This window comes from Polyodon spathula, chromosome 19, assembly GCF_017654505.1.
Source record: "Polyodon spathula isolate WHYD16114869_AA chromosome 19, ASM1765450v1, whole genome shotgun sequence".
In the NCBI taxonomy this organism is placed as follows: Eukaryota; Metazoa; Chordata; class Actinopteri; order Acipenseriformes; family Polyodontidae; genus Polyodon; species Polyodon spathula.
Window position 1 is genome coordinate 1,991,234 of NC_054552.1, and position 25,129 is coordinate 2,016,362.

The 25,129-nt window shown below is 40.1% G+C and overlaps 1 protein-coding gene and 1 pseudogene across 1 annotated transcript; one reads left to right on the plus strand and one right to left on the minus strand.

Annotated features, from left to right (window-relative positions):
* Nucleotides 1-767: 767 nt before the first annotated feature.
* Nucleotides 768-16,610, minus strand: LOC121294375 (annotated as a pseudogene).
* Nucleotides 16,611-20,105: 3,495 nt separating this feature from the next.
* On the plus strand, nt 20,106-23,758 carry LOC121294352 (high choriolytic enzyme 1-like). Its single transcript, XM_041217977.1, has 10 exons — nt 20,106-20,222; nt 20,479-20,506; nt 20,697-20,738; nt 21,087-21,158; nt 21,280-21,435; nt 21,658-21,775; nt 22,204-22,382; nt 22,714-22,795; nt 23,055-23,179; nt 23,605-23,758. The coding sequence occupies exons 1-10, from the start codon at nt 20,154-20,156 to the stop codon at nt 23,628-23,630; spliced, it is 897 nt and encodes a 298-aa protein (XP_041073911.1). The 5' UTR covers nt 20,106-20,153; the 3' UTR covers nt 23,631-23,758.
* The last annotated feature ends 1,371 nt before the right edge of the window (nt 23,759-25,129 follow it).

The following is a 25,129-nucleotide window of genomic DNA, read 5'->3' on the forward strand; positions in this document are numbered from 1 at the left end:
TTTACATTTCTACAAGAAACAGAGGTGGTTTAGGTGATCTATCAGCTTTCGTAGTTTACCCTGGAATAGCTGAAATAGTTTAAAACCACGTCTGAAAGTGTTTATTTTTTTTTAAATATTGTGATACATGTACCACTTGTTGTCTTATGGGCAACTTGTTAGTTAATGGATTGCCTGTACAAGTGCATTTTGTAAAGTGGATGCAATTGCTGTATTTAATGTGCCTTTCTCTGAAATCTATTAAATATCCCAGGCACACCTGCTTTTTTTTTTCTCTCAACGTGTTAATTAGGACCTCTAGGCAAGTCATTTTGGCCAAAAATACCTGAATTCAGATGGGTAGGATTATTACACAGTACAAAATCCTAATCAATAAAATAGAAAAACGCCTTCTTTGTACAAAATGCCATTCTATCAAATAAACATAGCGTTAAGGGTTATGAACATAGCACACATGCATAAGGGTTAGTGGATTTGTAGCACCAGTGTAACAGGCAGTGCTGTGTGATACACTGCCGTTACAGACTCTGGCCCGTCATGAGATGAGGAGGTTAAAATCTCTTAAACCACCGAAGCAGACGAGCCTGGCTCTTTTGCACAGTGGTTAAGATGCTCTCTTGCAGTGCTTGGGGTCGCCTGTTTTCAACCAGCCTCCGCACTGTTACACCAACTTAAATCAAGACAAACAATGCGTGTTGTATTCCTTCAGTTATAATATGTAAGATAGTCAAATCACAAAACAGAAAAACTTTTTTTTGTTGCTTGTATTATATGTACATTTAATACTTAAAGAAACACTGTAAAAATCTACATATTTTGCTTTGCAGGACACAGTTTAAAAAGCTCAATACAAACTTGACTTTAAGAAAACCACCAATGCTGTACAAACTGCCACGTTTCAATGTCCGTCCAGAAAAAAAAAAAAAAAAAACAATAGAAAGACATAAAAAAACATTGACTGTTCTTTAAAAAAAAATATACTGTCCTCTTTCCTCTAGTGTGACCATAAAGGCCAATCGGATTTATGTCCCTGTAGGTATGGTACTTTAATGAGTACCAGTCTAACAAACCACATTACCGTAACATTAAAAGTTTTACAAAACTATGCCAAGAAGTTCTGGGGCTGTATCTAGAGTGCTTGGCCCACTCTGTGCTAAATGTTTCTTCCACCAGTCTTAAAAATAAAGACCACCCTCAAAACATTTCCGTACACATATAAATATTATGAACAGATTTCTTCATATTGATAGAAAAATACATTCAGGTTGCATCAATTTTGCATTATTTTAATACATCATTAAGTAAATGAGCAGCATGAGCAAGTCTTCAACAAGGCAGTGCTGTGTAGAGCAGGCTTGGCTGTACAACCAGTAACGGTTTAGGCATTCTGCTGCCGTCTGATGGTAGCCTGGCTCACATGCTTGTAGTACAATGCCAGATTGTTTTGCAACTTCTGGTAAAGCTGGAAAAAAAAAAAGAAAAAAAAAGGACAATTAAATCAGTATAATAAAATTATGCACTGTAAGACAAAAAGTCAGTTTGCAAAGGTTATATACTGAAGACAGATCTTTGCACTTCAATTGCAACGTTCAAGGATTATGAGTTTTAGCAAATTTCAGGTCAGCATCAAGAGATTTGACCCCCTCCCTCCCCCTCAAGATCATAACCCGAACCATTGACACTTGAACCCCCCCCCCCCCCCCCCCCCCCCCCGCCTCCCCCCCCCAAATACAGCAACACGAAAATATTTAAAAAAAACTCAACCTACATTAGCATTGTTGATATTAGACTGATTCTCTCCAAGTGCCTGCAGCAGCTGATCAATGGCCAAGTAAGGAAGCCAAACCAGTGGAGCTGTGGCCGACAGGGGTCTCTGAAAAGAAACCAGTGTTCCCAGTTAGTAACAAGTGCTTAAATTTTCAGGTAACACTGCCACTCCATTACTGGCGCCCAAACCCCTGAATTATCTAAATGAATCCCACGTTGGATTGGATTACCTTGGACTACCTGAAACAAAACAGGAGAAAATGTATTTTGCAGGAAATTAGAAGCGTCAGCTGCAACTTACTTCAGTTCCAAAGTACTGGTGTCCCTTCCCCAGCAAGGCATCCACAAATTCAAGCACCAGCTCCGCTGCTTCTTCTAGGAGGTCGTAGTTCAAGTAGAGACGGAGCAGGCCAGCAGCATCGACTTCCTGCATGAGGGACAGTCAAGTCACTTCTAAGAAACACACACAGTGACAAAAGCATCACAACCGCTCTGTAAACACAGAGTGGCGATTTATTTTTTTAATCCATCTATCAATTCACAATTTTTTCTCTTGCCATTTTTAAATGCCCAACTCAGATGAAACTCGTTTACCGATCCACAGGACTTAAGGGATGCTACCTAGGTCCTGAACCCCCGGTAGCAAGGGACTAGCCAGCAAGACAATACCAGCAGGGGATGCTGAAGCAAGCTGGGGTTAACTGGCTCCAATCGTCACCAATGCACAACTCCCTGTGGATGCCTTGCCAATTTCACATGGGATTTGACCAAGCAGCATGGGACTTGCCTTATAACAGTTAACAAGCCAGTCTGGTATTGGCACGCCGTGAGAGAGCAGGTTGTTTATGACACAGCGATGGTACTGGCCGTTCTGACACTTATACTGCTCCAGGTAGGAGGACAGCAGGCGCCACGCCTCATCAGTTGCACTAAAAAAGAAAAGAGGGGACCACTTAACAAGGGGAGGGGTGTATGATTTGAAGAACACAACTAGACTCTTGATTTTAATGCTCCACGTAAGCAGTATCCCAGGCCAACAAATTACAGAATATTAAATCAAGTGTGCTGACGAGAACTATTGAAATGGACCTTGATTCTTTGGTAGATATAACCGATGACAGTTGATTTGCAGCTAGCCAGTCCCAGGCTTCAGATTGAATGGCCTCTCCCCCATACTGCAACTTAATGCACCTGCAGAGAAAGGAAAGAAAAGTAAGGCACTGCTCTGGCACCCTTCATATTGGACACTGATCAACTGTGCGCAAGAGCATTCCTGTTTCGTATTTTTGTTGGGGAGAACAGAATTCTCCGCTGAAATATAGTGCAAGATTAACCCTAACCCTAATGTAAAAGTTATGCACTACTTTACTTTAAATAATTAAAACAAAACAAACCCACTTCTAAAGAGCTGGTCTATTGTGCTCCCTCCGTGCACACAGATGTACCCAGACTTACTTGAAGGCCAGTCCATCAAAGACTGGGGACAGGGAGAGTTGAAACGTCTGGCAGAGGGACAGGGCAGAATCAAATAGACCAGCCTGAACCAACAGGGCCACCATCTCCACTGCAGAGGCATTTCCTGGAAGGCAAGGAAGGTGCAGGGTTCAAGTCAACACATGTCTACTGTCACAACTGATTGCTAAGGGAGAAAACCAGAGCGATACACAAGCTGCACACTGCGCCAATTGCACACAACTCTCAGTAGTCCATAATTACTTTCAAAGCATCAATTTTAAATCTTTTAATAGTAAAATTTCACTGGCCATGCTGTAGTTTTCCTTTAAGGCATAACTGCCCTTTTAAAAACTACAGTAAAACTTGGCCCTACAAATTGCATGGAAACAATACAGCACACCTGCAATGGCAGCTGAATTAGGGTCGTGTTGCGCGAGGGTCATGCGGTTTCGAGCCAGAATATATTCCTTCTGCAAATCCTTCAGCTCCAGGATTTCAATCCGATGGCTGGCTGTAATAAAACATAAGTTTCAAGCGCATTATTCACTGAAAGCTTCTGCTCCTAGTTATTGCAAAGCAGTGAGCAGGGCACACACATGCACTCACACAAATAAGAGAACAGCGTGCATTATGAGAACTGGACTGCGATAACCTACCTGGGTTTGCAGCACACTCGCCATCGTAGTTTCTCTTCGGTGATGCCCCTGGGCGCTCATACTGAACGGGGGAGGGGGGGGGGGGGGGGGGGGGGACACAAAGCACTTCAAACTATGACATCATAATTAACAATAATTTGTCCTATGCAATCTCAAAAGAGATCTGTACAAGATCTGTTAGGAGCTAAATCGATAAGACTCACCACTCCTCCAGACGCCGGCTGCACAATCCAGGCATACTCTGGTCTGATGAGCCTCAAGCAGTTCAAGGCACAAAGGTAACAGTTCACCTGTTTCTGCAGACCGTTGAGAGTCCGGACCTCCCTCCCGAGGCGCATACCGTACTCAAACATCACTGTGCCAGCTGGCAGAGAAAAACGCCATCATTAACCAGGAGCTTATGGGCGTTCACTACATGCGTACTGCGTTGACTGCAGAAACTTGATTTTTTACATGAACAAACGGAAATATAGAAGTATATCTATATAGTGAAAATGTCTTTCTTGCAAATACTTCATGCTTGATAAACCGCACCTCACAAACAGCTTTTATATATATATGAATGAGACACAGACAATCGGCAGCATGCTCCAGCTCTTACCTTTTCTGTAGTTGTGCCGGTTGATGTGAAAAGCATACAGCAGCTCGTAGTAATTGTGAGTCATCAGATCAACCGCCCGAGCTCGAGACTCAATGACAGTAACCACCTGAAACACAAGGTAAACCTCAGCAACTTTGTCTAGTTGGATCTGTGCTTTAGGTACACCAAAGGAAATCAAACGAATGTGCAGCACCCACTTCTGCAAAACAGAAACTTATATATATAAAAAAAAAAAAAAACTACACATATACTCTATTCCCATGTCAGGCAAGCAGGGTGCCACACTTGCCGTTTTTCAAATTGCCTTTTCAAACCCTATAGGATCGTTACACAAAAACGGTTTGTTTGTGACACTGACAAGTCATAAAGATCATGGGAATCCCATTATTTTGCCTATGACTTGTAATCCCATTACAAGTCATAGGCTTGCTAGTGGTTTGGGTCGTGAATGTGCTGCATCCTGGCTAGCAGAGCTGTCCCGTTCTCTGGTACTCACCTCATCATGCAGGTTGACGTAAGGGAACTCAACCAGGTCGTGAAGCTGAGAGCGTTCACACAGCACCACAACCAGCTGCCGCAGACAGTCCAGCTGCCTGCAGAGAGGACAGAGACCAGATAGAAGAACAGTGCACCTGGATATCGATATCGATTAGTCTTTATCACAGGCATGTTTTTTGTAGCTATGAATGGCAACACTTAATGCAGTCTTACTGTCAAGATGTGTGCAAACCGATAGACTGGTCAGTGCAACAACGAAGTCAGCTTGAGTCCACTGTTACTAAGAAAAAACACCAAACTAGTTTTGCTGGAGTGTTGGGACGTTAACTGCAGGGGTCTGGATTCTGGGTCCGGGTTTGGAGGGCAGCCTAGAGAAGAACATAAGACGACCTTTAGTATTCCCACTAGTCATCAGAAACAATAGGATAATTTACAATTAAATCCCGAAAGACACACACTGACCAGTTTCCTGGTATATGTGCATTATTGTGAATATTTTTATATACGATTGATGAATAAGCCATTGTCTCGTGTGAACTGCTCTTTCTATTTCAACGAGTGGAGATTTCACTGCAACCGAACAAAAGGGTCACGGGACTCATACCTGGCTTCGCACGTCCTTAGCTTCTGAAATTGCCATCGTTGACAACTGAATGACGAGTTCGGGTAAGCCAACATCTTCAAGCAACCTCAGAACCTAAAGGAAAAATACATCAGCCAAAAGATTTGGGTTATGAGCATACGATCAAATAAAATCTGGAAAAACTACTCACTTCTAAATCTTTTGTAGTCATTTTTGTATTACTTTAGTATAAATACATGTTAATTTGGATTCATATGTTGTTTTTTTCTGACTATGTGAACGAAAAGACACACATTTGCCCGTTTTCCCATTGGAAATAGTGATATTTTGAAATAGCACTGTCCTGGTCACAAAAGCAAAGTTTGTGGGGAATAATAGCCATTTCTTATACTTTTGAGGCATAAGCAATTAGGAAATAACACTTACTACCCAGGAACAAAAAAAAAAAAAAAAAATTGTTACACGGTGTACTCAACACGGGAGGTATTTACTGCTGGTACACTTTTAAATTCTAAAGAAAGTTGCAAGCTCACCAGTGCCATCAATCAATAACTTACCATTTTACTTTAAGCATTAGAAATACGTCCATGCAGTAATGATAAAAAGCCCCAAATAGCATTCATATTAGTTTATCTATTGCCAAACCCATTGACCTGATCGTTTGGCATCTTTAAGAGCTTGTTCAGTAACAACAAGGAACATCTGGACACAGGAGTAAACTGCAAGCCACTTATCAACATGAACCTGACGGGACGCCTCGTTCCACCTTGACCTCTGTACACCGGAAGCACTTTTACTGTTCACGTCAATTTAAAGCAACATTGTCTGTGTTGAGGATTATATTATGATAAGTGTACTGATTTGGTTAACAAACAACAAAAAGCAGCCTTGCACGTTTTTTGCCCCTCCTCTAGTATAAAACTAAAAATTCTCCCGACAGCAGAGAAAATGTTTTTCTGCAGCAAACAGATTCCTAGGATCCCTAGTTTTTACTCTCCAATTAAAGCACAAAACACACAACAGAACTCTGAGTAACTTTAAAATACATGATTAATCAAAGCAGCCCAATCATATTGAGTCTAAAAGGTTAAACACAAAGTATCCTCAGTTAACCCTTTGTGCTGTTCTGATCGAGGCACAAGCAGTCACTTTGTCTGCTTGACGTATTTTTACCAATGACAAGTCAGTGGAAATGGCAAGTGGAGAGGTTGGCCAATTCTGGTAGGTTTTACCCAAGAATGAATTGAAGTTTTGAATGGTGGAGTTTGATTACCAGTACAGCCCCTTGATAATCTGTGCTGTTGTTGACTGCGGTGCCAGTTCTGTACCTTGTTGTAATACTGCAGCCGGGGAGCTGAAGCTGCCTCCTCATCATCCAAGCCGCCAGAAACTCCTCCTTCCCAACCTCTGTTGCTGCCTCCTGGAAACACTGCAGCGCCTGCAAAAAAAAACAAAGAGATAAATAAATATTCATTTATTGTTTAGCGCCCTGGCTGCTCCTCATAAAGCGCGCCATATAAAAAGTCAAAAGGTCTGCTCTTTCAATATTACACGCTTAAGGTTAGTACCCTGGATCTAGCACACTGTCTTATTTCAGCATTCCCACTATATGTACTGAAGATACTGGCAGCCTTACAGTGTGTCCCATTGGGTGTCGTTATCACGTGTCACAGCAGTAATAATGCGTGTGCGCTTAATAAAAAAAAAAAAAAAAAAAAAAAAAAGTTTAAAATATTTGGTGTTTAGTATATTGGTAAGTTTTGAATATTGAGCAATCAGAGAACAGCACATACCTTGTGACCTTCCCCTGTGGCCAAATAGCACTGTCCCAGCACAAACCTGCAAGACCCCGCATTCACCTGGCACCACGAACAGACCAGACGAATGTATTCCTTTAAAAAGAGAGACAGAACGAGTCCACCCCTTCTTCATGCCAATACAGCGATTCCAGTATATTTAATAAATCCTATGCCATGGTGACAGTAGATTGTATTACTATACTGTATAAGAACCCTTCATTAATTCAATGCAAGAAAACTGTTTTAAAGCAAACATGTGATTTCAAACATACATCATGTTCCTTTATAATAAATAATCCTAGCTTAAACAAAAATGTTTGTATTGAAATTAACTGACAAAGCAAACACAATTATTCTAATAAATCTAGTTATAATACTCTGGCAAATCTTAAAAAGCAAATAACCCAAGGATAACAAAAAAAAAATTATAATAAACAACCTTCATTTGTACGCCTCATCTGTATTTGTGTGCTCTATTATGAGAGTCTGATCTTCTGGATGCTTTACCTGGAGTTGTGTGTACTGGCAATTTCCCATCATGCACTCTAGGAACAGAAAACCTGGGTTACTGGGCCACCTGGTTCATTTAGGTTAAGGGACAATGACTCAAATGGAAGAACACATGTGGCTTTGCATGGTATTGAATACTGACGCATTTCACGGGAAAACTGACAAACACAAATGTCCCAACTATTGAAAGTAGTTTATGAACCAGTCAGGCATGGAAGAGTCACAGTAATCATAGATGTCTAAAATATACAACCATAGGCTGATCTCAGCCTGCAACATTCCTCATGCTCCTTTGAGCCTACTTCAACACAGGCAGTTCTGCATATGCCAGACTGTGTCCAGATAACACAGTGTTATACATGCAAATACAGGCGTCTTTTTAAATAACTTGGGAGTGCAAAGGATACAAGTGCTGCAAGAGGTAGGTAGAAATTGCTGCAATTAACTGCGACCAGTTCAAGACGGCATGGGTCAGCGTTGTGTCTGGCTGAGCATATATCTGGTAGATGATGCGTTTCCTGGCCACGGTTTGGAAAAATAACTCCACCACAGTCTGGGGACTTGACACTGAAAACAGAGGAAGCTGAATTATAGTATTTGGGGGAAAAAAAAAAGACATCCAACATCTGGCTTGTAAAAAAATGAATTAAATAAAAACGTACCTGATTTGGAGTCAGAGCTGGAGAATCAGACATATCTAGCACAGAGAGATGCTGCAGGTTGGCTTCCCTGCAAAGAAAAAGTATCAAGATGTAAAACAAACCGCTTAGAACAGCTTTATATAGATACCCACGTGTCAAACTCAGTGTCGATCATATTAACAGGTTTGTCTACCTTGTAGAGTAGTTGCCTACTTTACTTACAGGGTGTCCATTGGCACTGCTGTGGACAGACACCTGCTGGCCCACCTGACCAGGTAATAGGAGCACAGACAGTGTGACGTTCGAGAAACCAGGTCCTGTTGTAGCTCATAGAGCTGCCCGTCACCTCCAAAATAGACCTGAAAAACACAGCATAGCTCACTTAGCAAGGATTTTTATAGAACCGCAAAAAAATATAATATTTGTAAAAGGAGTACCAAAAAATGTAGGTCAGAAAGATAACAACGTGGGAAACACTTAATATGTACAGTTCACACGTAATACCATAAAAGATGGGGTCCACTATACAAAAAAAACTAATATAAAAATCGACAATGTGGTTATCCATGTCTTCAGAACGTGTGTCAGTTTGTAGCTGCGCACAAGGTCATATTGGCAAAAGATGATGCAGTGCAATGTTCTGGAATGATCCGTTTTGATTGGCCCGTTAGAGTGGCAGTGTGATTCAGAATATAAAACCCAACGCACAGTGATAAAAACTCACCTCTCCAACCAGGTGCAGATAGAGCTGCTGTAGGATGAGCAGGTCCCGGCAGAGCAGAAAGCGCGTCATGGCATTCTGACACACAGCTACTGGCCCACGAGATGCACTGCAGCACTGTTTCCAAAGAGCTGGGACAGACCCATTCGCACACTCAGAGGCTGATCTGGAAAACAAAATTAAACACACACAGTGCACACGCTTGTACACTTCACAATATGAGTGGGATAAAGTATCCAGCTGCCCAAATATATACTGTATGTCACCCTAATGCTGTGCTAGGAACACATCACTGTGCGTTTTAATTTCACTTCTATCCCTGTTTAAAAATTGCATTTTTAAGTTGTTCAGCAGCTAACCGTTACCTACCTGCACCCAGATTGTCCTCCATCAGCGTCTCAATTTCATAATTCATCTCCTGGAGAAGAATAGTCATGGCATTCACAGGGTTTTGGATAGTCTGCATCTTATTCTGAACGTCTTCAATCACGTTGTCACTACAAACGCATCAAAAGCAAAAAACACTTAGCTGAGATATAACAACCAGAGACACAAAATAAAAAAGTATTGCTTAACTAAAACTCAAGTCATTCAACTCAAGGTGCTCCAAAATGAACTACAGAAAAACAACAGCCTAGACACAAGGAGGGCTATGCAGGACTTGTTACATCCCTGCTCGAAATGATACAGCTGAACTAATTAATCCTCCATTCAGACCATGATTCCCTTTTTAAACCTGCAGCGGAATGGGGTCGAGTTTCCACTCACCGTTCACTGCCGAGGAGACACTCCAGGACCTGTTCGGCCGCTCTCTCCGGTGACTGCATGTGCTCCAGCGCTTTCTCCATCACACAGGCCATCTCTTCAGTGACGGACTCATGGAGCAGATGCAGACACTGCACCAGCTTCAGGACGTCCCGAGCAGCATCGGGATCTGCCAACAAAGAAACACCAATGCATGTTAACAAACAGCGTGAGCAACAAACACGACAGGGGTGGAACAATGGGTAATCATCAAGTAGCTTTTTTTAATTTAGTGGCTTGTGACGAAATCCATTGGTGTAGTCCGGCTACAAATCTTTACAACCTTACTGGATATCAAACAGCAGGTGAACAGCGCGCTCCATGCACTTATACCCACCATCAGTGACAGGTGTCTCCTCCTCCTCCTCCTCAGAGCACAGGTACAGGTGATCCACAGCAAAGCAGGGAATCAGGAAGGAGATGTATCCCTGGAGGGGAAACGGAATGACATTCCGAAAATGTAACGCACTTAACAGGCTGTAGCTTGTACGGTACAGAGATTATCTCCACCCCCCCATCACGCCACGAAACGAAAGGGTGTCCCAAAAGTCTGGCATGAGAGGCATAACTAATTCATATTAGATTCTTTCAGGCGTGAAATGTCTTTAAGGATTCGGATCGTTTTGCTGTGTGGCTGCCTTGATAAACAGGGAGCGTGAATAATAAATGATTCAGCTTGAGATCCCTGACTCATGGGACACCCTGTAAATAGTCATACCCCCGTTTAGTAGCAGCAGGTTCCTTTACCTTTTTGAGCAAACACACCATAGCTGTGCGGGGGTTGACATGCAGAGCGAGGGGGCTGGACAGAGCCTCCTGGTACTGTAGACAGCAGGCGTAGAACTTGGACCAGAACTCCACCTGTAACTGGCGAAACTCCTCCTGGGAAAACTCATACTCGGTCACGCTGCCCTGTAGCTATGAGAGAGGAAGGAGGGCCAACCAAATGTTAGAGTAAGCAGCTCTCACTTTGAAATAATACACTGCTTTGAGTCCATGGCTTAACAGGATCCACCTTGTTTTCTACAGCGACCGTCACCTCCTTCTTCAGAGCTTCCCACGTCAGATCAAGAATTTTCTCTCCACCTCGACGATAGATCTGAATTAAAGCACAATTAGGTTAGCTTTGTAAACATGATCACAGGGTATTGCATAACAGACTGATCTACTGCATTACTAAACAACTAAAAAACAGAAAGCAATGCAGAAGAACAGAACAGTTTAATATGATTGATAAACCAACTTTTTGTTAGCTTACCTGTAGCGCTTTAACAAGAGCAGTTGTTGTAAATTGTGATGGAGAAAACAGGCTTCCTAGGTAGGCTTCCTGTATTAAATAAAAAAAATGAATAAATAAAAAAGTTGTTTTTTCCACCCTCACTATAAAATGTGCGTTTTCTCATCTGCTCCACAGGGTATACAGAATGAAAATAAAGTCAAATAAGATGTTGGTGTTGGGCTATTATTTCATTCAATTTAAACTTAACAGGTAATGTTATTAAGCAAGTTTCCTAAATACATACCCTGGGATCATCACCTTCCCCAACAGCAACTTTCTCTGCAGGTGGAGGCTGAACAAAAACATGGTTCCACTGTGCAGCCCGATTACTGTTTAAAAAAATAAATAAAAAAACGTATAAGCGACTTAAAGGCATTTTTTTCTATGCATGTGGGGGTTCCTAAGCAGAAATTCAGCCCGAGCTTCACTTCTTTTCTCTTACTGTTCGAAGTTGATGTATTTAACAATAGTTTGGTTTTCGTCATCTTGCCAGAGAGCCCAGACATCAGTGGAGGTCAATGAAAAATCGATCAAAGTCTCCTGGGAACAAACACAGCCAAGGAAAGAGTCAAGATATTCAGTAGACACTTTGGGCCATATTTCCAAAGTGCTTCCTCCATGGTTTAACTAACTCCTATTTTATTAAGTTTGTAGTAAAACCTGGAATGGGTGAAAACAGCTATGCAATAGGAGTCTTGCTTCCATCCCTGAAAAATGTTAGGTGGATTTAAAAAAAAAAAAAGCCATACCTGTGTTGCAAACAGCGAGGAGATGTGATCCAGGCTGTATCTGTTACTCTCTGTACTGACTAACTGGAAAACGCAGAACTGAAAACAAGAGGAGAAAAAAAAATTTACACTTCAGAAGAGAGGCACAACTTATATCCATAAACATAAACTCAATATTGTTAAATTTAAAAATAATAAAAGAAACAACGTTTAGACTGGAAGTTTCTTTATTATTTTTAAAATTATATTACTGTATTTTTCTGACGCTTGTTTTAGAAAAATGAAAAACTGCCATAGAAAGACAAATATTAATATGTAACAAATACGTATACAGTATATTAAATTGTGTGGGACATCGGGCTGGCAAAAGACATAAGAAAAACAACTTTGTTAGCAAAGTGAATTTGAAGGAGCACTAGGTACCTGTCCTCTCTTTGGAACGGCGAGATAGACCCCAAGACAGAGCCCCGTGGAGGGGGTGAAGGACAACCTGAGCTTGTGTCCCTGCCCGGCAGAGTGCTTCACATCCCTGTTCACCGGCATGTACTCCATCATGTCAGCCACCATCAGGCACATCTGGTCCTGTCAAGAACACAAGGGTCAAACACAGCGGCACAGGCCAGCACTACGGCAACAGGGCTAGAAAGCAGTGTTGTGAACGCAAAGAGAACCCTTTACAAAAACTAAAAACAATCCTTAAAAGTTTGCTTATATCAGTGCTGCACAGCAAGGGCCATTCTAGCCCAGATATTTCAGGGATGGAAATAAGACTCCTATTGCATAGCAGTTTCACTTACTCCAGGTTTTACTACGAGCTTGATTAACCACAGTATAAAGGTAACAAGTTTGGGTGTGTCTCATTAAACTCAATACAAAACCAGGAAAAGATCAAATTGCTATGAAATGGGAGTCTTATTTCAATCCCTGTATCTGTTACCAACCATACCCTTTATTACCGATTACAGCTCTATTCAAGTATTACGCCGTTAATTATATGATAACCTGTAAATGTGCATTTAGAGAATAATAATAATAATAACTAGAACTGCCAGGCAGTTTTACGGCTCCCAAGCCCCAGTATCTGTACATATTTAAGAGTGTTTAGTTCTCCATGTGCCAAGTTTAATATCAGCAACTTCAACTGTTCCACAGAAGATTTTGAAAGTTTTTTTTTTTTTTCAAAAGTGCATCAGGCACCATCTGGTTTAACGTGAGTTTCTTAAAAGTCAGTTGTATTGCTACAGTGTCAGGGATGATGCTGGTGAAGTTTCGAGTTAGTCAAGTAAACCGTTTGTCAACTGAGACAGTTTTAAATTTCAGACGTAAACGTACATCTGGTGGCCATTTTGTTTTATAAAACATCACCATTTTCACCTATTTGTATCCCATTGTTACTGGGACGATAACAACCAAGTTTGGAGTTTGTTGGACAAACAGTTTTCAAACAGCAGCAGTTTGTTTTTAGAGCTGCGTTTCGATAAGATTCGTGGCAGCCATTTTGACATGAAAATTTATCACAGCAACTTCTGCTTCGCAAACTTGATGTGGGTTTGGATGTTGATGAGTTATACCAAATTTCAGATCAATCACTTCACCGTTTCCCAAGAAGATGATTTCGAAAGGTTTTATCGAAAAATGCGTCACGACGCCAATTGCAAGGATGCAGCAGCAAAATATTTTCTGCATGACAGCCAACGTATCCAGCTTGTTACCTGCCAAGTCAGAACCTGATCAGTCGTGCAGCTACGAAGCAGCAGCGGTTTAAAGTTTTGGGAAAGAAAAAAAAAAAAAAAGAATAAAAAAAAAAAATCTTAACAATAACAGTAGGCTGGGAAGCCTAATAATAAAGTACTTGCTTTGTATGACCACATTCGGAGTTTGTGGTCCTGGCAAAGAGCGAATATGAAGGCATCGTTTTCCAGCTGCCGAACCACAAGACTCAGGGGAAGATCTGACGGGCCCTGGTCTCCTCTGGAGTGAAAATAAAAACCTGCGCTAGGTTACCGTGAACCACTGCAAAGCCTGTCGAAAATCATCTTTCATGCAAGACAGAAACATTCTCAAAGGGTGGGTCTGATTTAAAACTGTATGAATCAAACAACAGCTCAGAACTGTTAGGTATCAATCCAAGGAACGGAATAAGACTCCAACTGCATAGCAGTTTGATCAGTTCCTGGTTTTACTAGGAATTTAATAAGGCACCTGAGGTTGTTACCTATAGACATCAGCTAATCAAGCTAGTAGTAAAACCTGGAATTTGAGAAACGGCTATGCAATAGGAGTCTCATTTCCGTCCTTGCAATCCATCACATTTCATCTATTACTTCCATAACTAAATATGACCAGAAAGGTTTTCACCCCGTCTCCTCTTACCGTATTGCTGTTGGCATCCAACCTGTGAGAAATCTCTGCATTACAGAGCTCTGCTTCAGCTCCAGAATAGAAACACTGCCTAAAAAACACACGCACATACAACAAACATACGCTTAGTAACAAGCACTTCAATCAGAGATACACAGGGATACACCAACAGGACCCCTAGTAAATACTGGAAGTGTATTGGACTAGTGCTTTGAAATTGACATATTTATCATCAATTTATCACCAGCCACAAATTTAGAATGTGACTGCTTACAGAATCCATGTTTTATTTCATTTGATGTTTATTAGAAAAAATGTATGGATTAGAAACCAGAACTAAATAAAATAAAAACTAAGTATAATTGCGCAAAAAGATACATCGGCTTAAATCTGATCCAACACCCCCTCACAAACACCTATTTGCACTCTCCTATGTGCCAGTGCTGTGGAGCTTTACCTTGCACGTCGTGTGGAGGTAGTGTGATGATCATAATGCCTCCAGAGGCTGACGGCAGAGCAAACAGAGCCTCCCCCTCGCTGCTGAGCCACGCCGTGGACGCTGTGGAGTTTGGGAACTGCATCTGAGTCTCCATAACCAGCTCCTACACAGGAAACAGTGACAGAATGAGCTACTTCTGTGGAAGAAACCAACATGAAAAAGGATGGTCTTTCCAAATGGCACTGGTGGTAAGGAAAGCTTGGTGATCACAAGAGGCACAGATCCTATTTCAGATCCGTTCCCATAGGACTGCACTGACAATTAGAGCTTATTTTCAATATCTAGACGACTTGCAAGGCTGTTAATCACTAACACAGACGTACAGCATCATGTTCAAAAAGAGAAACAAACCCAAAACTGTTCCACTAACTACATCGCCAGAACAAAATGTTTTTCATTACAATTATTATTATGCAATAATAATTGCTCGAATGGGTGGAGCACACGCAATGACATGCAACCAACTGCTTGAATGGGTGGAGCACACGTACACTCCTGTACATCCGCGCCGGGTGAGGCAGCACCAGCCTGTGCACACTCTGATTGGTCACTATGAGAACGATCACATGATTGTGCGTCTCCTGCAGATGTACTCCCCGGGGGAGCAGGTTACAGTTCACGATCCTCAGCCTGACAGCGTTGTTCAGCAGGTTGGTGTCCAGGGATTGCTCCACCAGCTGCAGCGTTTCCCCAGAGGTGGTCCTGTGAAGAGAGGCAGCATTTTAAATAACGGTATAATGAGGAGGGTACGGGATGACAAAGGCAGCTGGTCACCTTGCAATGGATGGAGACCAATGCCCTACTCACCAGTGTATGAACCGGTGGCTGGTAACCGATAAGAGCTTGCCACTTTCTTCATAGTAAAATCCACCAGCACTGTCTGGGTATTTCACCCCTCCTGGAAGAGAATTCACTCCTGCAAAAAAGCAATTGCGGTTTTAATATTATCTTTTAACATGCCATGAATGTCTGCCTTGGGGATATCTAACTAAGAGGCAATGCTTACTAATAATTATATTTATGAACACAGAGTATAACTCTGGCCATTAAGAAGTCATAGCTCTGACAAACTTCTAAGGGGTTCTATTAGATTGTCTTTTCACCATAGGGTCCTTAAAAAACAGGTCTATGTGGTAAAAACTAATTATTGTCAAAACATATTCTGTTCCAATTAATGCTATAGGATTTTGAGGTTTAAGTAACACAAGAATATATACATATGAAGAATGCAAATCAGATACTATACTTGCATGTCATGCTGACGAATTATAGGCTAAAACGGTGCTTGTACTGCAAGGTCTAAATTGGTTTGTCTTGAGTCTATTCACGCTCCCAAAACAACGTATTATATTTACAATGAGAAACTTCATTTTTACTGGTAGTGTCCACTTTTCTTGCTGGACTTTTTAGCCCACAAAATCAGCTTGACGGTCACATCGATATGAAATATCAACCTACATGATTGGGTAACAAATTATTTCTTTTGCAATACTTCATTTCACTTCAGCGTACATGTAGTGCGTGTGGTCATATTACTGTAAATGCTGCTGGTTTTTGTGAAAAAAAAAAAAAAAAAAACACTGTTTCTCTATATTTTATATTTCTTCTTTTCACCTGGGTTTACTGTTATATCCCGGAACCTCTGCACAGTTTCCCTCTCAAACCCACAGATCTCTAAGAAACTCCTTTCCATCACCGCCGCCATCTTCCCCGCCTGAAACGTGGGATGAGAGAGAGAGAGAGAGAGAGAGAGAGAGAGAGAGAGAGAGAGAGAGAGAGAGAGAGAGAGAGAGAGAGAGAGAGAGAGAGAGAGAGAGAGAGAGAGAGAGAGAGAGAGAGAGAGAGAGAGAGAGAGAGAGCTGAGTGTGGGCTGCCAACACTACAAGGCATGCCGTTACAGCCACGCTTTTGAGGCAAATAAGCATCCACGCTCTGTCATGTTTAATGGTTTAATATTATTTCAATATCTAGAATTGCTTTAATGAGCTGAAAACAATTACAAACTGAAGCTTCTGTTTTTTTTTGTTCAATAAAATATTTAATTGTAAAGCAAATAAATTAGTTAATAATAATATTATTCACACATGATAACGACAATATATGTTTACAGTTTTTATTTGAGTGCATATATAATATTTTGCTGCCTTTTATAGTAATGTAAGTCCTCATGTGAATTGATTAAACCCCTGGGCTACTCGCTTATTCTTGTTCATACATAATAATTGAAAGGAAGCGTCATTACAATGTGATGGAAATAAAGTCTGGAAAATATCAAATGCAAAACAATAGTTTTTTTTTTTTTTTTTAAGAATGTTGCTATGCTAAATTAGAAAGTTATTTTAAAGACATTGTAATTACAATAACAAATTATATAAACTTTGTAGTCTTGTTCATTTTCTTCATTAAAAAGCACTGTCCTAGCCGTATACGCTACTTGTTACATAGCTCTAGTAAATGTACTGGGAGAGAAAATACAGCAACCCTTCTGAGGTTTGTTGTTTGAAGAGAGAACTGCCCTGAAATAGGGTTTACAAGTTGCAACAGAAAACGATTTGTGGAAAAAAAAAACCGTTAAGCATTTCATAAAATGGTATTGAGCAATTTGCAGGGAACGCTGTGATTTGAGTCTTGCTAGGGGGTATTATAACGTATACCTTGTATACGTGAATGTGTACGAACGTTCTGGTTTTTTGTTTTGTTCTGGGTTTTTTTTAACAATGATAATATCCTTCACATTTATATTTGCAGATGTTACACATTTGTATCACTGTAGCTGCCGGTGTGCGATGCCAGTAACTCAGATTGTATCCTCCCTCACTTCAACAGGTATCGCTATTGTCTTAATTATCCTACCTTTTCTCCCCCGGAGGCTGGTACGAGGCACGTCTTCATGAAAGGTTTTGGAGTTCTATTCAGCACAGACAATTGCAGTTACATTGTGTGTGTGCCCGATTCATCCTGTAGTTTAGACGGAAGCTGTTGGGTGCTGCTGCGGGCACCAAAATAAACCACAGCAAATCAACATGCCTGCATTTCTGATCTAATAATAATAATAATAATAATATTTTAAAAAACGGTTTCCTATGTGAGAAAATTTCTGCAAATGTCTGTGCAGAATTGTGGATTCCGTAATAGCTTCTGTGATCGCAACACTGGGGAACCCTAGTAGGACTGGTGATTAAACCTGTGTATTATGATTAATAACTAGTGTAGTGTTGGGTGCAAAGATGTACGCAAAATAAAATAAAGCAGGTGTCTAGAAAACGTTCTTATTACGTACTGTTTCACACAAGCTAACATTCTGACAATTAAATACAGTTCAATATTGAACACTTGATTTGGCGTGTTTCCTGTTTATAAACAACAATTAAATTAACGTTTGGGGAGGGGGGGCCACAATAAGGTCCTGCAGTGGGGCCCATCTTCCTCTTCCTCCTCCACTGCTGTACCTGACACGCCACGCAGGACCAGAGAGGCAGGCAGTGCAAGAGGAATGCTTGTCACCATTGCTTCCTCGATACAGGCAAAATCAACTACAATAAAAACAAACCTCTGCAAGTCCCACTTTATTTCCAACGCTTTAGTGTTTGAGTAGTGATGTCCATCGGGTGCATCCAGTGGGAACTGAGAAAGGGAACTACTTGTTACCTAACCCTAGCGGTTTTTGGATGTGTTTGCCACTGTCACTGTATACCAGCCACACTGTGCTTGCAGCATACAGGATGCCACAGAATGCTCTGTGTTAAAATAGAGATGCTTGAATGTGTGCCTCAGAAACTCCTTTAAGGGGGGGGGGGGTCAAGTTTGCTGGAGTAACAGCTACTTCTATGACAATGATTATTAGTGGATTCCCTTCAGCTAATCTATCGACAGTGCAGTAGGTGTGATAGGGGTTTGTATTGAATCTAGCAGGACGTTACAGAACAGGTGTAAAGAATCCCAGTGCTGGTGTAACCAGTGTCTGCTGGGCTCAGTGCACCTGGACCAGCTCCTCCATCTGTCTAGTCATCCCCCCCCCCCCCCCCCCCCCCCCCCCCCCCCGCAACTGTGGCAGCTGTGAGTAAATGTATACTCCCTGTGTTAATATTTTACACTATCTCTGGTGGTTTAGTTAGTAGTGATGGTAAATCGTAATGAAGCAAACACAATAGTAGAGTGACACTGGAAGATGTTTTAAAGTGGGGGTGGTGAAAGCCATTGAACAAAACTGTAACCCCTGTAAATGATGGAAGCCATGCAAAGCCAGGGGGTGCTACCGCAACCCCAGTACACCTAGTTCCAGCGCCCCTGCAACAGTAAAACGCATACCAGTGTATTAAACAGGTAAGAAATTAAATGATAGGAAAATTGTATAAAACAGGGCTGGATTCAAGAGCAAGTGCAATTGCATTTCAATGTGATCAAGAAATATACACTACATTGCATTTGAATCATTTTGCAAAGTGATTGCATTTGACAGAACGTATTGGGTTGATTTCAAATGCATTTAGCAAGTGTTTCTAGTTAACCAACTTCAAGTTCCGTTAATGATGCAGCTATTAGTGATGCATTGTTAAAGTAATTGCAGGGTTAATTGAGAGCTTCAGAACACATCATTAATTGCCTGAGGAGCCTGGTTAAAGGGGTTTGTTGTAATAGGCAGCAGTTTGAATCGATAGAGAAAAGCTTCCATGTTTTGATTAAGTGTTCGTTTGCAGCTATTGCCGAGGGGTTTCAGTATACATTTTGACAAATGCAAATGAATAACCTAACAGAGGTTCAATGTATTTGCATTTGAACGCAGCTGTCCTCAGGCCTGATATAAAATACCTCTTTCATTTATAAAGATATTAGGATCCTCGTAAGAGTTTACTGCAGTATTTTTGCCATGGTTATACAATGTATTTAATACAGTTTCAGTTACATGTTTTTTTTTTGTTTTGTTTTTTTTTGTTTGTTTTGTTTTTTTATATCTATGCTTATATCTTTCTGGGCTTTACAATGCTTACAATCAACGCTTTCCTAATCTTACAAAATAAATATAGATCACATTTAATATAATGTTGCCCGGACCAAAACTAGCTAAACAAATTTGTAAAGATTACGACAGAAGGAAGAATTTCGTTAGAGCCGTTATGTGTTTCACCATCTGTTTGCGCAATGTCTTTGAAAGGTTCTGCCTGTCGTACCTGAGAAGGGTTATAAATAGAGTGCAGAAAGACAGAAAAGCAGACAGAACTCACAGCCAGTATTAGAGCTTCCATGATCCAAGATGAAAGCACCGCTGATTATCGCCTTTGTTTCTCCGCTGCTATGCGTCTTGCAAAGTTACCCTGTCGAGGTGAGGCACAAAATACAGTTCGATCAGTATTCATTATGCTGAAAGCCAACATTATGTTTTTGCTAATTATTTATTTATTTGTTTGTTTGATAATTAATTAGAAAATGTAAGGAATTATTTGGTCCCTGACTAGGTATAATAGTTCTAAAAAAATAAAATAAAGTTGTTTACAGCGTTAACTAAGAATGTATAACCATGTACACAGTCAGACAGACAGAGAAAAACAACGACCCTCTTATTTCTTCCTCAATGGCAGGTTGATTTAACACTGAAGTTTGATCCAGGTAATGTTTTATACATTTATTTGATCTTATATTTAAGAAAGTGTTCAGCTCCTTATAACTTCCACGACAGGACAGTTAACATGTTGTTTTTGTTTTGTTTTGTTTTGTTTTGTTTTGTTTTTAGTTTTTACTAACTTTGTAGTCTTTATAGTTTAACTCTGTACAGAAACTCATTTTATGGATGTTTCAGATGCTGCGGATCAAGTTTGGAAAGTCAAGGAGAAACACCTTAGTAAGAATTTCTAATCAAACTACTCTTACATCTATACTGTATGTATAGAGAATTCAAAAACAGCCAGCAGCACTGTATTGAAATAAAATCTGGAATCACTAGAAATAGTTATTGAAGATTTAATACATAAATAGCTACCCTACTATTAGAAGGTAGATTCCTACCGTACTATTTATTTATTCAGGACGTTTGAATAATGTAGTTCTTCATATTGACAAGCAGTGAACTATATTAGACCACCAGTGTAAATTAATATTATTACCACCCCCCCCCCCCCCCCCCCCCAAAAAAAATGCCATGTTTATACAATAAAAAAGAAAACATAAAAAACCAGTTTCTACCTTACAGAAAACGAGACAGAGCTCAATGATGACTCTATGGACATTTCCACCCTGCTGGAAAAAGCCAACGCTAACCTCGGTAAGAAACTGAAACGCACACGCTGCCCCGCCGCTTTCTACTTCACTCGCTCTCACATGACTGCTGCTGCATTAAGCAACGCTAACTGTTTGTTCGTTTGTTTTTGTTTTTGTTTTTTCAGATAAAACCCCCGATGGAACAGTCATTCGATTTGGTGACATTGCAGTCGATCCCTTGGGATCCACCAACGCCGACCCCTGCACTGCTCGTTCCTGCAAATGGCCCTCATCCTCGGATGGGAATGTGTACATTCCATTCAAACTGTCCAGTGCCTTCTGTGGGTGCATCTTCCATCTACAGCAACAGTGACATTATTATTATTATTATTATTATTATTATTATTATTATTATTGTTGTTGTTGTTGTTCTTTTCCTACAATAATTTGGGATGTTTAAAAGAAAATCCTATAGGTGAGACGTTGTGTGATTGTAGCCAGACAACGCTAGTGTTTATTACAATGTGTTTTTTTGTTTGCTTGTTTGTTTGTTTGTTCTGCAGCTGCAAGAGAGAAAGCGGTAATCATGAAAGCTCTGAGCGCTTTTGACCAGTCCACCTGCATCCGATTCAGACAGCACTCGAAAGAGCTTGATTACCTCTTCGTTCAGTCGCTCTCCGGGTAAACCACGCTTTATTCATGCACTTCATGCTTTCAGCGCTGGAGTGATTCATTTTGAATCCAGCCCTGTTCGTTTATTCCATTTTGATCACATGTATGAGGATTGCGTTCATTCGCCCACCAGGTGATTGAGAGTAGCGTTGATTCACGTATATCCCGGTGGTATTCCTATGGTGTTCAGCCGGAATTCATTAGGAATTTGCGGGCATTTCAAAGTGTTAACCCTAATTCGTTTTTCATTTAATTCCAAAAACATGTTTTTGCGGTATCGGTTTAGTTTGTACATCATTTTTCAGCAAAGACCGTGTAAAATACAGTGAAACACTAATTAAAGATAAGCACAGGCAAGCTTATATCGCGTAAAAAAAAACTATAAAGTTCATCTTTATAGTTAATAAAGGCTTTTATTTCCCTGTGTCGTTGTGCAGGTGTTATTCCTATATAGGCAGACAAGGAGGGCAGCAGCCACTGTCCTTGAAAAGAAATGGTTGTGTCTACCATCAGATTGTCCAACACGAGTTCATACACGCTCTGGGGTTCAACCACGAACAGACTCGGAGTGACCGGGACAACCACGTAACAATTCAATACCAGAATATACAGCGAGGTGAGCCTTCTCCTCATGCTTCTGCTGTGCAAACGAAGATATCCACACAGTCAGACAGACATTAACGACTGCACTCTGTAATTACAGATGCCCAAGCGATGTGAGATGTATTAATCATTTAGAAAGTGTATTAATAAGGTGCGATAGAGCCATTGGAACGATGGGTTTTGGGATCCCTCAACCCCACACTGACAAATCAGACTGTAACTGCACACTATTTGTATTATGACTATGCTGCAGTCAGTGCCATGTAAAATGTAATGTTTCTGTATATTCTATTTCCTGAAGCTTTTTTTTTTTCTTCCATTTTTTCCAATTCTTTTTATCTAAGGGATGGAGTACAATTTCAATAGAGTGAATACCAATAACCTTGGCACGCCTTATGATTATGACTCAGTGATGCACTATGGAAGGCAAGTATTCCTGCAGTATAAATATCATTACACTGACGGCACTAGCGGAAAGACTGGTACACTCATCAACATCATCAACATCATAATAATAATAATAATAATAGCAAGTCCTAGCTTATTATCTACAGTATATACTGATTCAGCCACATCCTGATTGAACAAAAAATGAATGATGAAAGTGTATGTGTTGGTTAGCAAAAATGTATTGCAAGCTTACAAAACAGGATTCTACCAACCCTAACCCTAATGTGTATTGCAGGTATGCCTTCTCAAGCAATGGAAGACCAACTATTGTGCCCAAACCTAACCCCAATGTTTCAATTGGAAGAGCCACTCAGTTCAGCCAAACGGATATTGAAAGAATCAACAGGCTCTACAACTGCAGTAAGTGTTGTCCTTTAAATGAGCTGTTCTTTAGATTCTCCAGGTTTTCTGTTTCAGGCTTTTTAAAACTCAACAGGGTATTCAAACAGTGTAACTGTTAACATGGTCCTCTGCAACACCCTGCCTCAAGCAGAGGAAGAAATAGCACTGAGAAAGGTGTTTCAGGGACTGATTCTGAGAGCTCTAGTGATGCCACCCGGAAATGAAAACACAACACAAGAAAGAATCAAAAAAAGACTCCATGATGTTTAAACTGGAAAACGTTATTATTATTATTTTATATATACTCTGAAACATGTATACTGTACAGTAATGCAATCATACCTGTTTGTATGGATGTTACTGTAGATTATCATCCTTTTTTAGTTAATGTTTCCAGTCACTGACATTGAAAATATCTCTTTGTTCTTTCTGTTTCATTTTAGAGAAATACCTGGGATTCAGCAACTAAGGATCCAGCAACCTGACCCTGACCCTGACCCTGACCCTGACCCTAACCCTTAGCTGACTGAAGAATGATTGCTTTAATTGCCGCATATTTGTTGTCTCTTCAGCAATAAATTCACATCTTCAGTGGTATAATTGTGTTCTTATTTCTTCACTCTTGGGTGGCAAACACTGAGGTAGCACATAAGTGTTTAAATGTTTACAAACGTGCATAGGCTTCAGTCATTCCTTTGATATAAATATTTCATAACGTTTTTCTTCTGGCGTTTTTTTTTTTTTTTTTTTAATTGTTTTTAAAACTTTTGGCCACCTGGTGGCACTATGTGCCTAGTTAAAATATCTTAATACAGTACAACTGAACATCAAAAACATCTGCTGTGCAATATGGATTACAAGAGTAAATACTAAATAATTCCATCACAAGTTTTGTGCACATTCTTACAAGACTTAAAGGATTTGCACACACTGTTCAAATGAAAAGGATGTGGCGAGTGGGTAAGTGGTGCTGTATGTGTTTGTACAACCAGTTATATTTTGTGTATCAAAGCATTATATTGAGGAAGCTGTGAACAATAAATAAATAGGACATTTACATTAGTACTACTGCTACTACTAATTACATTATTATTACATTATTATTACTATTATTATTATTATTATTACTATTATTATTACTATTATTATTATTATTATTATTATTATTATTATAATTAACTTTTATTTAACTAGTTACCTGGAAAGAACCCATAAATATGTGTGTTTAATTTTAAACACCTTGAAAAATCTAATGATATGAATACTGAGGGTGGTGACAAGCCAGGAGTGAAACTGAATACTTCAAATGACGAAAAGCCTTAATGTAAAATAAATAAATAAATAACACTGTTTCTGAGTTTATCCTGAGTTATCCTGGTGTAATTCGTTACAAAAATATCAATCAACGAGTTTCTAAATAATAAATAAACAGACTAGTTCATTTATAACTCGGGCTTGACATTTGGGGGGTTTTATTTTCCAAATCTCTACCTCCCTTTAAAATATTAATTAATCGTTGTTGACCTGTCTGTGCGTCCCACTAAAAAGAAACGATTAATTACAAACTGGGTTTAAGACTATTGTTTTATTTGTTACAAATCAAGGCGATTTTAAAATGATGGGCTTGCTGCACCCATGGGTATTTTATGCTGTAAAGAGAATCTGTCAGGACAACTCTGTTAAACGAGTGAAAATAACAAAAGCGCAATGATAAACCAGGCGCCTAAAACTATGAAATGCAATTAGGATCAGCGATGATTAATTAACAAAGTGGGTCACGTCTGTGTGAAATTAAAATGAAGCGAGACAGACTCAAGGTAAAAACAAGTGAAGTGACATTGATTTGTAATTAACAGCTTTTTCTGAGTTTAATTTGTCATAGTATCAAAAATAAAACCGAAAATTTCAAGTCCTAGATGTAAGCAATTCTTTGAAAGCCAATGGAAGATTTAGACCAGGGCTTCTCAA

Coding starts and splice junctions, on each gene's coding strand:
- LOC121294352 (XM_041217977.1), top strand. CDS start 20,154: ATGAAAGCACCGCTGATTATCGCCTTTGTTTCTCCGCTGCTATGCGTC. Junction 21,436..21,657: donor CAAACTGTCCAGTGCCTTCT/GTGGGTGCATCT, acceptor TTTGTTCTGCAG/CTGCAAGAGAGAAAGCGGTA. Junction 22,383..22,713: donor ATACCAGAATATACAGCGAG/GTGAGCCTTCTC, acceptor TTTTTATCTAAG/GGATGGAGTACAATTTCAAT.